The 15,331-nt window shown below is 40.2% G+C and overlaps 1 protein-coding gene across 1 annotated transcript in view; it reads left to right on the top strand.

Moving 5' to 3' along the window:
* Nucleotides 1–15,331, top strand: part of elp4 (elongator acetyltransferase complex subunit 4) — a 62,113-nt gene that overhangs the window by 4,798 nt on the left and 41,984 nt on the right. The window contains exons 3-6 of the mRNA XM_086070611.1: nucleotides 4,612–4,733; nucleotides 6,936–7,070; nucleotides 9,141–9,277; nucleotides 13,605–13,692. Coding sequence (XP_085926737.1) covers nucleotides 4,612–4,733; nucleotides 6,936–7,070; nucleotides 9,141–9,277; nucleotides 13,605–13,692 — 482 coding nt within the window. The remainder of the gene's footprint in view (nucleotides 1–4,611; nucleotides 4,734–6,935; nucleotides 7,071–9,140; nucleotides 9,278–13,604; nucleotides 13,693–15,331) is intronic.

Genomic DNA, 15,331 nt, shown 5'->3' on the forward strand with positions numbered 1-15,331 from the left:
CTCAGCTCCACATCTTGATTATTCCACAAGAGGACACTGCAGCAAATGTTGTCAACACACAATTATAAAGAGCCTGCCTCCCCTAAGCCACTTTTTATTTTTTATTTGAATTACTTACTTTTACATTTCATAATTTTATCTTGAAAAAAAATAAAAATAAATAAAAATCATATATACCAGCATACCAATACCAGCGTGAGTACTCAACTCGAGTAGTCACCGATACCAAGTACCGATACCACTAGTACTTTTGATACATAACATTTGCCCAAAACAATGACATATAATTTTAAAGAAAGACCTATATCCCGATATAGCATTTTCACTTAAAATTGGATTAAGTTATTGATAATTTTCTATTTTTCTAATTTCTAGTTCCTGATCGTAAAACGGCCACAAAATGCGCCGTGAGTACCAATACCTTGAAATAAGACTGGTATTGGTACTACTCGCCCATCCCCATGGAATACATTACTTGGCAACTGTGAAGCAGGGCTGAGCTTTGGTGTTCGCCAGCTCACCAATGGCACCTAAAAACCGCGTCGGACAAACTCAATTTACGGTAGCATTTGCCCGGATGGCGACCTGAAAATGATTGCGATTGGAAGTGTACACACAGACTCGTGACAGCATGCGAGGATGAAGTATTGCTTTTCTTTTATATTTTCATATTACTCCATATAAATCCTACATTTATTGCGTCAATGTCAAAATGCTCACAAAAGCAAATGCTTATAATGAAGTTTAACTTGACAAGATCCTCAAAACTATGTAATATACATATATTGTAATATAGTACATTTATGCTCACAATATTTTGGCAAAAAAATTGAGGATTTATTTAGGACTGTATATGATTTTAAAAAAATGTAAAAAAACGTTTAGTTACGAGTTACAACCCATACTACTGTATACCATTTTTTTTTGTAATGTAATGTCACATTGGAAGTGGGAAAACACAATGACCTAGATATTTTCTCTCCTTCTTCCTCGGCTTCAGCTAATATGATTCAAAAGTCTTGCACTCCCCCTGGTTGAAAGCAAATAAGCTGGAGGCCTTCCCCACTTTACCAAACCTTTGTCACCATAAGCAAAAGAAGGGGAAAAAAGTCAAAATCATCCCATGACTATCCAGAGTGACTGATCTACCTTGAAGATATGACTTTGCCCCCCACTCCCCTGTTGCTCCATACCCTGAACCGCTAGCCCCACCCTTTACCCCCCGCCTCTACAGCCTAATGACTCCTGGAGGTTCCATTTGTAAGGCTCCCATAGAAACACAGCCACAATAGGCCCCATCTTGAGAGGGCCCATCTGGGAGTCTTTGTGGGGCCTGCTGAAAGCCACAAAGGCCTGCTGACCTAGAAAGCCATCAATAAGAGAACAGGGAGCCCCACCGACAACAAATTGAAGAGCCGTGGAATTTCCTGGGCCATCCCCGGTCCGTAGGTGAGGACATAGACTGGGAACGTGGGAGGCGGAATTCCCCGGATGCTGGAGGATGACACATCAGGATGTCATTCCCAAGCTGTCGGCTGTGTGCCCGTTACCTTTAACTGTCACTGCCGCCTTTTGTCCGCCTGCCCACTAGTTGTCATTGTTTGGAGAACCCTATGAAATCTTTACAAAATGCTGATTGTGACAGGAAGCAGCTGTGGCATGCTGGGCAGAGTTATGTGTCCTGCTTGGGGGGTGTCACGGTGATGATTATTTTCGCTTTGTTTTGTTTTTTGGTTTGTGGTGTGGAATGGCCTGGTGGCCACTTTGTGTTTAATAAGCAAGTGTACCTATGGGACTCGTTTGGTAGACCGAGTGATTCCTCAGTACAGTGCAGTCTTAAGTCCATAGATGACTTGTTACTTCTATAGTAATGATGCTCAATTGGCGTATCCAAATCGAGAGGTTGCACTCTTTATACGCTATCTTTGAAGGCTGATGATGGAAAACATGACGATACCAGGAAATCTCCATGGCTTGACTAACCTGGGTCAGTATCATGATGATGATGATGATGATAATATAATATAAAACCTGATTATTATCACAAACAAAGCAGAATTTTTTTTTGCGTGACAGTAACTGGAATTGAAACCAAGAATGCTCGTCCACTAAAATATGCCTAAAGACAGTGGTCCCCAACCTTTTTATCACCGCGGACCGGTCAACACTTCACAATTTTAATGCGGCCCGGAGGGTATGAAGTTGCCAGTGTGTTAACGCTATCTGACTCTTGTTGCTATGGTAACGTTTAAGCATGCAAAATAACAAATATACACCACAAAATCGAATGTAAAGTGCATGAAAATTTTAATTTACCATAACGTGAAATCAATGGGAGCCCTGAGCTTGTTTCTCCGCAACGAGCCGGTCCCATCTGGGAGTGATGGGAGACAATAACACCCGAAGTGTGTTGTTTATGTCCAGTTGACATTGTTTTGTTTTGGTTGTTGTCAATGCAGAAAACCCCACTTCACACAGATAGGTTGTCGGAAACGGCAACAGGGTTTTCCATGCTATGGTGGCAATCTCAGGGTATTCTGCCATGATTTTAATAAAAAAAATTGGCACAGCTATTGTCTCGAACATACTTTAAAGGCCACCGTCACCTTGCAATCTCCAGCAGTTGAGCTTCTTCTTGCATAGACATGCTAGAATCACCTGGCTTGTCTTTTAATCCAGCATGTTTGGTCTCGAAGTAGTGAAACAGTTTTGGAGGCTTCATTCTCTCATTAGAGAGCCGGTCACCGCGTATAACACAGACCGGGCTTGGCTTGGTACATGTGAATCACCGACCGCGATAAATCCATATTTAATGTACGACTCCTGGTATTGTCTGTTAAAACCTTTCTTCTTCTTGGAAATCATAGGCTCTTCTTCCATCTCTTCATTGAGTCTTTTAGCCCTCGCAAAGAAAGTTTCAAGAGACAGCTGTTTCTTACTCATTTTGCTAGCTTGTGGGTAAAAATTTGGTGCTCAAGTGACCGAGAAAAGTGACAGAGAATCAGATCCTTTTTCAAAATAAAAGTTTTTTCAAAATAAAAGATCCAACTCAGATAATACATAAAACGGAAATGATTAATTACTTCTTGTTCGGCCCGGTACTGGTCCGCGGCCCAGTGGTTGGGCATCAAGGCCTTAAGATACCAACTAATTCTCAGAAAGTCTCTGATTCATATAAAATATTGTACACTGAGCCTTATTGAGCATACAACCAGTAGAGGATTTGTAGCGGAACCTACAAATATCCTTGCAAAGTGACTTGAAATCTCCTCTTACCGTACTTTACCGTAATCCTCCTCTTAATAGATACAGTCTGTTCTATTAATCCCTTGGCACGATTGTATCTAATTTAAAAGTTAGCGTGTGGTTTTCCCTTTATGATGTGTGGCTGGGCCAGTGTGATACCTATTAGCTAATAATAATAATAATAATAATAATAGCAAGTAGCCTGTAACAGAAAAACTGGAGCATATGCATATCTAAAACGGATCTAGAAAGTATTTGTCTTTTTTTTTTTATGCAGACCAGTCGAGTAATCAATTAATCTGTTGATTTTTTTCAATTATCACGTGAATCAGATATAATAAAAAAAAAACACAAGCTTTAATTGCCATCCTTATATTAAAAAACAAGACATAATTTCAAATTGACGAACAGGAGTTAAGATTCAGTTACTGATGCGGTCTGTAGCATGTCAGAAAGTAGACGATGTGTTGATCATCGTTTTCCAACGTAAAGGCAGAGGTTTGCGAATGTCTTATTTTCATTGCGGCCAAAGATAATCAGTCTCCTTTCATGGACGACTACAGAAATCAGAATATTTACTAGTAAGAGTCTGAAATTCTGACGATTTAGACAATTTAAAATAAAAGTGTTGAAACGGTTCATCAATATATTGACTCTGCTATTTAACAAGGATCCACGCAGCTTTTAGAACCGCCTCTCAAGTTGTGGCCTCTATAGACCACGTAAATTAGGTCATTCATAGGGTACAGTCTCTGCGACACACATTCCTTCAAATGAGATTCATGTGAGTTAGATGTCAGGTGCCATTACCAGGGACCACGCTTCCTCTGCCTCCTGTTTACCTACCTGCCAACTTAGGGCACCTATGGAAAGGGTCAGGTGAATACAGTAAGGTGAATATGGCTGAGTCCTTGCCAAAACCTTGACAAGAGAGTTGAAATAAAATGCACATTGCGATCGTCACATCACGCAGTAACACCTACAGTGTGTCATTGTGCCACATCGATGTTCCGAAGTTCGCCAAATCCTTATACCAATTATAGTCAGGCACTGTGATGTGGACATGAAGAGCTGAGCTCAAAGATGTGACATGAAGGAATGGTCAGAATAGATAGACAAGATCCTGTATACGCTATGATGGACTCCTTGTTTAAGTTACATGACATGAAGGTGATTGTTTCCTTGGAGTCTGCAGGCATTAGCTTTATTCTTCTCTTTCGAATGTACCTGATATTTTAACTTTTTGTGTATCATTGTAAAGGGATATGATATTTGTTTTTTGTTTTGTTTTTTTTCCCCTCCGTTGGACATAAACTAACCAAGCACACTTCTGAAATGTTGCCAACCCTTGTTTCTTTTCACCAGAGGAGGACCGTTATGATAGCTACTCTCGTATGATCCTAAAATACTTCCTGGCAGAAGGAGTGGTGTGTCAACATGAACTCTTCCTAGCGGCGGCTCAAGATCACCCGAATGACATCTTCCAGGTAGGCTGGAAAGTTCATGTAAACCAGAGGTGCTCAAGTTCGGAGAGCCCCTATCCAGCCTGTTTTCCATGTTTCCCTCCTGCAGTGCAGCTGCATCTAATGATCCGTTTATCAGCAAGCTTTGCAGAAGCCTGATAACGGTCCTGATCATGAATCAGGTGTGTTAGTGGAGAGGAACATGGAAAACAGGCTGGATAGGGGCTCTCGAGGACCGAACTTGAGCACCCCTGATGTAAACAAAACAAATGTAAAGTTGACATGGCTTCAAATATACTTAATTTGCTTAATATTGCTTTTAATGCTTTTGCAAAATTACTCTATATCATATATTAAAAAGAGTAAACGTAATATTCATTCACACACATTTTAATGGCAATCCATCATCTGTCAGTGTACAGTTTAAACAATAATGAAGGAACACAGTCTTCAAGATGTGCGCAGGTCAGCGGGGGAATCGCAAAGGTCGCGGGTGGCATGGTTGTGCTATTGTTGAACTGTTTCCCGATGTTTGCTGTGTGAAGAGGCCTGCAGTCCCAGAAGCTAACTGCCAGCCAAAATACGGGAGGTGGGCCTCTCTCGCACTGATTGATAGTGGGAGGGGTCACAGCCTCACCCTCTCTTTACATATCAAAGGTTTATTAAGACAAGGGCACTCTCAATGACGATATATCACATTATTTAGTGTTTTCACAGCTATAAACACTTAGCCAATTCTCAATGCTGAGGTGGACTTAAAAGCAAAATCATTATATGAAGAATTTGTGATTTGAAAACCGTCTTGATTCATGTGCACATTGCTCCATTCTATCCCATGTTTGATTTAAATCTATATCTATTATATCTATCTATAATTGATAATTGTCTGTTGCTAGAGCAATATTTGTCTTTCTTATATGTATACACTTGCATTTGTTTAGAAACCAAGCTAATAGAGTTTCATGTTTCTCTTCATGTATTGCTCTCTTAACTCCTCTCATTCTCCAACAACATTTTACAGCGATTTTATTTTTAAATAAAGAAAATGCCAATGAACTGTGAGTGGCTGTTAGTGGCTCAAACGACCTAAATATCAGTCAGATACGACATCTTTTATGAATCCAAAGGAACAAACTGTAATAGGATCGTACATAAGCCTATCAAATTACCACCTGCTCTGGGGAGATTTGACAGAGATATAAGCCTTTGCAGCATGTTAAATAGGATTTGCAATGTTAAATCTAAATTGCTGTCAAATGTGCAATCAATATCAGAATCTTAGGGCTGCCACACACTGTGCGATGCTTCTGAATCCGATTTAAGACCCAACCATCTCAAAAAATGGCATTTGGTCTCTCACTCCCGCACAATAGACGATTTAGCATTAGGAATCCTTGCGATGTGAACTGTGCAAGCCTGATGCCCCATATGACTTTTTTTGAATCCATAAAAATGGAATGCAAGCTACTACATAATGAGGACGTGGACAAGAATAAAGATTTTTAAAAATGGGGATATCGGAAATGGATTTTTGATCACTTCCGCGCATTTTGATTGTCTATATGAAACGGTTTGATTGGCTTTTTCATTCCTGGTCCTCAAGAGCCGGAGTCCTGCAGGTTTTAGATATTTCTGTCAGCCAACACAGCAAGCTCTGCAGAATGATCCTGATCTTAAGAATCAGCTGTGTAGGAGGACGGAAACATCTAAAACCTGCAAGACTCTGGCCCTTGAGGACCAGGAGTGAGGAAGCCAGGTCTATATAATACACAACATCGCCACATCGTGCAACTGCTATACAAATTTTGAATCGCTACAAAACCTGAAATTTTGCGACGCAACCCCACACACTGCGCTAGTGTTGAATGGAGTTTCTCCGCATCGCTCAGTATGCAGCAGCCCTGAGTTTGACATCTTAACTTCTGAGTTCTGATCCTGCATATTAGTTTTTCAATTCAAATATTGTATATTTTTTGCAATTATAAAATATTGGAATTTTCTTTTGTTAGTATATATAAATTACCAACCCATTATAAAAAGGAGATGGATGTATCATAACTGCAGAGGTAGGGTTTTGCACAAACAGAATGGTAAATATTACACTGTATTAATAATGAAAAACTCAATATATCGCACCTGAATGTGTATCATGGAATATGTGATTGCAGAAAAAAATATATAAATTTCAACATTAATTTAACATCTACTCTTCATGGTTGTGCACAGGAGCTTCCTGATCCTATTTTAGATGATGTTGTCATGCACCAACCAGCGGAGCAGCCGAGACTCTCTTGTGAGCCTCAGGGCAATTTAGATGCCATGAAGATTGCCTGGCGTTATCAGAATCTCCCAAAAGTACAGGTAATCTGATAATAGTGTATTTTTGTGATTATTTATCCTGTACATTTTACTCGTTCCACTATGTATGTTATATTTATACTATTTGATTCTGAAAGAAAAGAACAGCAGAGAGTTTCTGAATCTGGACATGGTGGGGTTTTTTTGTTTTGTTTTTTTGCAATTGTCTCCACCACAAAAATCCATCAGTATTCTGAACTTCTTTGTGGAGTGAATGAGGCCTCAGCCTCTCTTTTCAGAGCTGGAGCAGATTACTCACACTTAGCTGGCAATAGGTAGGCTTTTCACTAGTCCCCAGCCCTCATACACACACGCCTGCACCCCTGCTTAGCCTGGGAAACAAGAGTACTTTGCAGCCCTGTGCATTGACATGTCTGCTCGCTCAACCCTACGACCCAGACCTGCGCCTCTGTCTTCTCCCAAATCCCTGCCTTTCCCCCTGCTAGGGTCGGCAGGCCTACACTCTTTCTTCCGCTTTGAGTAGAGGTGACCCCCCTCTCTCTTATATTTCTCTGCCCCCCCCCCCCCTTTTTTGGTCTATAATCCATATCGCTATGTGGATTAACAGCACTGCAATGTATCCCTGGGGATCCTCTCCCTCTTTCTCTCACCCTGGAAACTTCTTTATATCTGTGTCCTTTCGTCACCTCTCCCCCTTCCCCTGTAAAATCGTCTTTACAAACCACTGGTAAGCCCCACCAGAGGATTTGCATCCCAAATTCACCCCCAGAGTCAACGCTTACTTTCCCCTTACACACACCTCTCCCGGCAATGCCCACTGTGTCTTGTTCCCGATGAAGACATCAGATCAAAGGTGAGGCTGTCAGGGCGGGGAAGGAACGCTAAGCGGGTTGCCCAGCTCACAAAAAGAAGATGAGCCCCTGAGCCCCCCTCCTGCCCCGCTGACCTCCTCGTCCAGCTAGGAGAAGGACACACCGGGGGCCCTAATCCAGATTAGGAGTAGATTAAGGGTGCCTCCAACAATGGAATCCCTGGTTTCACTGAGAGAGAGGAGCTCAAACTCTCTCTTTCAGCTGCAGGAAAACATCCGTCTTCCCCTGCGTCCCTGACACGTTTTCTTTCAAAGCCAGAAGTGGACATTTATGTGAAGAAATGATTAAGAGCGTGTTGGTAGTGGTTGTTTAACTTCTCGGTTGCAGGAATGTTGAGGAATGACCCATAAACAATGCAATTGCATTGCCATGCTTTTGTGGCGCACCCTCATTTAACATATTAGAAAAACAAATATGACTATTATTTTCTCATTTAATCCTATTTCGTATTTGATTAAAAAAAGAAAAAAAAAGAAAAGAAAATCTGTTGTTGCGAAACAGTTGAACGCAGGCAGCTTTGGTTGACGGTTTTGGAATTTGTGTACAGTACATCACATTGTTACGGTGGATTTGTAGTCTTCTGTCTGCAGTGTCCGATGCAGGAAATATGATGAAAACAAGTCATGTTACTTTACAGCATCTTCCCAATGTGTGAGTTTCAGTGCAATTTGGGCCAAAGTGCTATCTTTTTTTTTTTTTTCAATCGTCAATGAAACTTTACTTTTGAATTTCTTTTCATTTAACCTTTCCTTTGCCAGGTTGGTCCCGCTGGGAATAAAAACCTCTTATTCAAGACAGGCAGTAGCAAAAGAACACAAAGTTAGAGACATACAGTAGCCTACAGAGTAAAACAAATAAAAAATTCACAAAGCTCAACATTTTTGTTTAAATGATCAATAAAATTGTTGAAGTAACCGAGCTAAAAACATTGACATTGTATGGAAGGTGATTCCATGTCTTTTAATTTAGATTTAAAAACATTTAAGGACACCAGTTCCTTGAGCTTTAAATCATTCTGCAGAAGATTCCTGGCTGAGAGCACACAAAATACTTTACTATCTTTCCCACAAAATAAGTAACAACACTCTAATTTTGCTTTCTCACTTTTTGTATAATTGAATACAATTATGAATATGGACACAGTGGTCATTTTTACATTTTATTATAAGAAGTACTTTTTAAAACTTGAAAGAGTTCTTTTTTCTCAACATGCGTTTGACTTTTTTCCCCCCCAACTCAGAGTGGTCTTGCATCCTTATCTCGGTTTGGCCACTATTATGACGTTTCCAAAACAATGGAGCCAGAAATCCGCCAGGCAGCCAAGTGCCACCACTTCTACCTTCCAGAACATCCCAGCCACTCATCAGCCACACACAGGTAAAGCAACACGACATCATCCGCAGAACACTAGCAAACCAATGAGACACCATCCTGAGAACACATGCAAAATACGCCCGGCATTGTCGACAAAATGCATTTATACAACAAAGACATTGCTATAGAGAACTCGTGAGCAAGCATGGCATTGTTTGCACAATATAAGCAAACCAAGTATGTCAGCAGACCAAAGTAATAAAACCTTTCATTTGGAAACCTAGAAGATAAAAAAAGGCATGCTTGATTTAGAAGAGTTTAATTTGGGTACAGTAAAACCCCTTTTAAGGCGGGTTACACATTATAGACCCACCCACAATAGCCATCTCAAATTCTATAACGTATTTTCATATAACATATTTTCATATAACATATTTTCATATAACATATTTTCATATAACATATTTTCATATAACATATTTTCATATAACATAATTTAAACACACTGTAAAACATTTTATGCATAAAATACAAAGAAAATACTAGGGATGACCAATACGAGTTTAGTATTTTCTGGACTATAAGTCTATAAGGCTGCGTTCACACTGCAGTTCAATTTCAATTTATTTCGCAAGTATCTGATTTTTCCATTTAGTGCGAACAGTAGAATTCCGATTTTTTTTCACACCAGACCTCCTGGGCCTCTTTCGTATGTGGATATAAATCGGATATGTATGCAATGCATTGTTTTGGGTGTACGACTACGTGACTCGACATGTACTCTTTGCGCATGCGAGTCGCATCACGGGCGCGTTGCGTTCACATTAGATGTCGCAACAAAAAATCTGAATTGGCCCTGCAGAGTGAACGTAGCCTAAGACTATAAGAGTATAAATCACTTTTTTTCATAGGTTGGCTGTTCCTGCGATTTACACAGTACATGAAAAATATATGTATACCGGGGAATTATATAATTTCACAGACAGCCACAAGAGGGCACTCTAGACTTATACCAACCATAATATACTTCTTCTGTTCCTTTCGGCTTTTCCCTTCAGGAGTTGCCTCCATCTAACCCTGTCCTCTGCATTCTGTACCTATTAATTTAACTTCTACCCCAGTGTGACTTATGTATGTCTTTTCCTACCTAATCATGCATTTTTGGCCTAGTGCGACTTATACTCCAGAGCGACTTATAGTCCAGAAAATACGATAATCAACTTGAGTAGTCAACGATACATATACCAAGTACCGATATCACTAATACTTTTGATACATTAAATTTACACACACATACAAAAAATGACAGACAATTTTAAAAAAAGACTTATACATCCCAATATAACATTTTCTTTAAAATTGCATGAAATTAATAGCAATTTTGTATCCTTCTGAGGTCAAATTTATAGTTCCTGATCCTAAAATGGCCACAAGTGGGCCATCACGAGTACCTGGTATCAGTACTCGCTCATCCCTAGAAAGTACAGTACATGTTGTAGTGTCTCTGTTTTGTCGCAGTAATATGTTTAAACAAGTAAAAAAGTGCATCTGTCACTGTGGCTCTCCTTTCCGTCAAATGAGGGTATTACAGTAAGTATTCAGTATAAACTACCCCATCCCCCCAAAAAAACATTGCTTGAAAGGTAGTGTAGCTGAGGTGCAGATAAGGACTAGGGTTACCTTTCAAGTCCCACTGCAGAATAAAGTGGCAACGAGTTTTTGGAGATATGCTACTCCGCTCCCTGACTTCTGCCGGGGTGCCCTTGAGCATGGCAACACCACTACCCCTACATCTGAAGAGGTGCAACACTGTTTGTGCGCCCCTTTCACGCTGTCAGCTCACCTTGCATGCCTTTCTGTCTGAAAGGGCTCACTGTATGGTGTGCAACACAAATGTACAACAGAGTTGAGGGAATATAATGACGAATATAATGACTCATTATCAGGCAAATAAAATGTTTTAATCGTAATTAATTCCATGACATCAATAGTTAACTCACAATTAATCGCAAATTCTATATCTGTTCAAAATGTACAATAAACAATTTTGTTAAGTTGTCATACTTTTGTTAATATAAAAGTGGAAAAAATATTAGTCATTTCATAATATTCATAAAATTTAGTTAAAATTAAAACGATGTACTGTAAAAAAAGAATGTGATATTGATTTGTGTTGGTAATTTTTCTGCCACTAGATGGCATAATTGCATTTATAAGACGTGACAGCTCAGTGCATATTTCATTTCAATTTAATAGCTATCTAATCTTTAACATGAAGTAACTTGTGAAATTCTGCGTATTTTTAAAATTGTAAAATACAACTTGACCCCAGTCTCCACAAATATATGCGTTATTATTAAATTTATTACTGCTAAATTTTGAAATGGACATGTCTGCTGCGTTGCGACTGAAATTCTTTTAGTACAGGCTTTCCAAGTAAGGGTGGTCATTAATCACGCGTTAAAAAAAATGAGTGGCATTAAAGGAACTTTAAATTAACTCAAATTTTGACACCCCTAATAAGTATAATAATAATAAAAATGAAACACTCATTGGGATTATTACTTACATTGGCAAAAAAATGTAAGCATCATTGGTCTGTTTACTAATGCACTGAGGATTATTGCCGTTTTAGCAGCTGATACAAATGAATAAAAATCTGCCCTAAGTAGCTTTGCCACTGGCCTAAAAGGTTCGGCCTCTCGGAAAAGTTGTGTATGCCTATTCAAATAAGCGTCGTGTTTGCTCAGCAACTGTTTGATTTCGCCTGCGTTGAGTGTACTTAGGGTTCAGAGGTCATGCAGACTCTTTACTCAGAGTGTGCTGCTGAGCACACAAGGGCACACGAAGAGGCACACTCACTCACTGGGTAAATACAGCAATCTGGAGATAGAGGATGAGGAGGAGGCTTTATAGAGTCTCTCTTTATTTTGGCAAACACATCACCAGTGCAAATACATTAAATGTCGTGGATACACATTTGATCCGACTACCAAAGTGCACCACATAGGTTAAACATACTGTAAATATTAGCCATGATCCGCAGAAATAAATGTCTTCTCGTTATTACATTTGATGTGGTTGTCTTTGGGGCATCTCTGTGGGTTTGATCATCAAGACATTTAAACAGCAGGAAACTACACCTGCACAGCACCATTGTGCCTGCAGCTCCGCCCCGTGACTGCTGCACACACATAGACACACGCATTGCACGCACACACATGTGCCCGACAAACTCTAAGCAGGCTTCTCCCCCTTGCACGTGTCCACAGCCCCATGTCGCTACCCTAGCTGTTAAATTGCTCCGTTTCACTTGAAGGCATAATTGGCGCAAATTGCTCTCTAGGTGATACAGATCCTGTTGTTTAAGACTAAGCATCCCCCTTGTTCCCCCCCTCCGTTCCCCTCAAAGAAAGAGGAACATCGAGATAAAGAAGCTTCCCCGCGTATGATCCTAATTAGCCGACGCGCTAGCCCCTGTAGCTAAGCACCTAGACCTTATTGGTACCTGAATGAGGGGTGCTCAGTAGGGGCAGCTGACATACAAAGACGTCCTACACAATGGCTGCCAAGCAGAGACAACCTTTCACTCAAGTGCTTGTCAAGCCATCCCCCCCAACCCCTTCTTCAGAGCAGGGGCATGGGCAGAGAGGCCTGTGAGGGTAGGTGTCCCTCTTTCACCAAAACCAGCTCTATCATTAGTCCCAGCGGGGTCAGGAGGCACCATTGTTGCACTGAATAAATGAAATGGAGTACATGGATATACTTGGCACAAGTGTAATCGGCACAAGTGTGTATTACTTTTCCTAATGCGGGGCTATTGATGTGTGACCGATATACGTGTATCAGCTCTTCACAGCCTGTGGGTCAAATTGATAAGTGACACTGCAGCCCACTGTGACTCAGTGCAGACTGGTCATTAAAATGGCAGGGCGTTCTTAAGTGGAGAGCCTTGTGTAAAAAGATGGGGTTAACATTCCTATTGGCCGCCCAATAGGCACGAACAGTGGTGTGTGCGCTTTGTCAGTGGTGCAGATGTTACCCTTGATTAAACACCAAAATGCTGTCCAATCTTAGTATTAGATTTCAGCATAAGCACATCTCATACGTCTGTCTTGTCTGTCTAGGCACGATCAAAACCTCAGGGGAGCTGACAGAGAACCAGTCATGTTGTAATTTAATCAAGCAAATAAATTAATTGGATCTCTTGATAGTGGCTCCAGAAAAGCACAGTCAGGAGGAGCATGCTGCAATCATAGCGGATTAATCCACCACGCTGATAGGCCTGGCCCAGTTTTATCAAGATTGTGTCAATTAATAAGAGCTTACAAGTTTTGTCTCGTCTCCACATTTCTCTATAATATGTTCACTTTCTGCCTTTTATTTCCAGTCCCGTGCTTGAATCCTATGCTGCGTTGCTGAAATCAATTGAAGAGGTCATATGCAGGGAGGGCTTCAATGTGGCAGCAGCACCCATGGTAAGAGGCAGAATATAAGGCCACTTTCCGTCATGACACTAAATCATGTGTTTTTGATGATTGGAAATCCGCTTTATGCAAACAGATTTTTCAGTTATTCTGGGTATTCCATTTAGATTTAAAACACGGGGGAAAAAACACCTTGCTTCTTTTTTTTTATAATATATCACCCTTTTTTCATAATTCAAACTAATTCATATATTGAATAATTTATTTCACTCAAAGCCCCCCCCTTTTTTTTTTTTAAATAATTCCTGTCGTAACACATCCATGAAATGATCCTGATCCATTTACAAAAGATCTTTGACAACAATATATTATATGTTATGTTATATGTGACTTCGCTAGTCTAAACATGACAGTCTGATTATTAGTACGTACATTTGTGGAATATGAGTTATGAAGCAAAATCCAGCCATTTTTAGCAATATGAGGGGGTGGCCATTTTGCCACTTGCTGTTGAATGAAGATGACAGCACAGTTGCTCAGGTCTCAGGTAACAACCAATCACAGCTCAGCTTCAGAACACAGGTGAGCTGTGATTGGCCGTGAAAAGGCGTGATACTTACAGAAGAGGTTTAGGGCCAGTGAAGAGGGATAAAAAAATGACTGGATTTTACTTCATAAGTCATATTCATTCATTTAATATTAATCAGAATGTCATGTTTAGACTAGTGAGGTCACATATACCATATTATTGTCAAAACATGTTTAAGGTTGACGTCCCCTTTAACATTTGTGTACTTTTTTTCTTCTTTCTTTCTTTCTTTCTTTTTTTATTTGGAATGTAACAATGCAGTAAACTGGGACATGGGTTGCAAGTGTGCATTTGACCTGCATTCATTTTTGGTAAAGATCAAGTCTTACCACACCTGCTAGTAAAATGTGTTTGAATTGTAAATTCACATTAGTTTATGTATACTTCTCACCAACAGTAGCCATCTCCACCCAACTCAATGGCCAACGTTTATGCTAGTAAATTCTCTTCCAACATAATTTCAGGGGTCTTTTGTGAAAAGTGGGATGGGCGTAAGCAACGGGACTGTGAGCCTGGCTGGTATTATTTTAATGTCCTATATGGTCGGCAGCCTCTTGCCCTTGGCTGTACTTTACTGGAATAGTTCCTGCAATGTTTCTATAGGCTAAAGTGTAGGAGTTACGCTTGGGCTCTCTTTCTGATGTTGCCACAGCAACGTTCATGTTACCAAAGTCCCCCCCTGTTGCGCTCCACTCATCAAATTAGAGTCTCATTTGATGCTCTGAGTTCGCCTGGTAACAAAGAGAGGGTATATCTAATTATGACAAGTACCCACATACACATATAAAGCTTATGGTAAGACAGGAAGTATTTATTTGTTTTTGTGTAGTTTCCCAGTGTCCCTCCGCAGGGAAACTATGAGCCAACTGTGAAAAAACTCAAACAATAAGGTTTATTTTCCTTAGATTCCTGTGATAGTTCTCCTAACGAATCTTAGGTCATACTGTAAGGAGAGGAAGTGATGGTGAGTGGGGTGGAGGCAATTTTGGGAGGGTCTACATAATAGGAGAGGAGGGCTGAAGCGGGCAAGGAGAAGCGTAAAAGAAAAAGCCAGCAGATTTAAGCCGAGCTTCGTAAATCACTCGTGGCTCTCACCTCAAT

Source organism: Leptonotus elevatus, chromosome 3 (genome assembly GCF_054856555.1).
Source record: "Leptonotus elevatus isolate MCC_2025b chromosome 3, RoL_Lele_1.0, whole genome shotgun sequence".
NCBI classification, from domain to species: domain Eukaryota; kingdom Metazoa; phylum Chordata; class Actinopteri; order Syngnathiformes; family Syngnathidae; genus Leptonotus; species Leptonotus elevatus.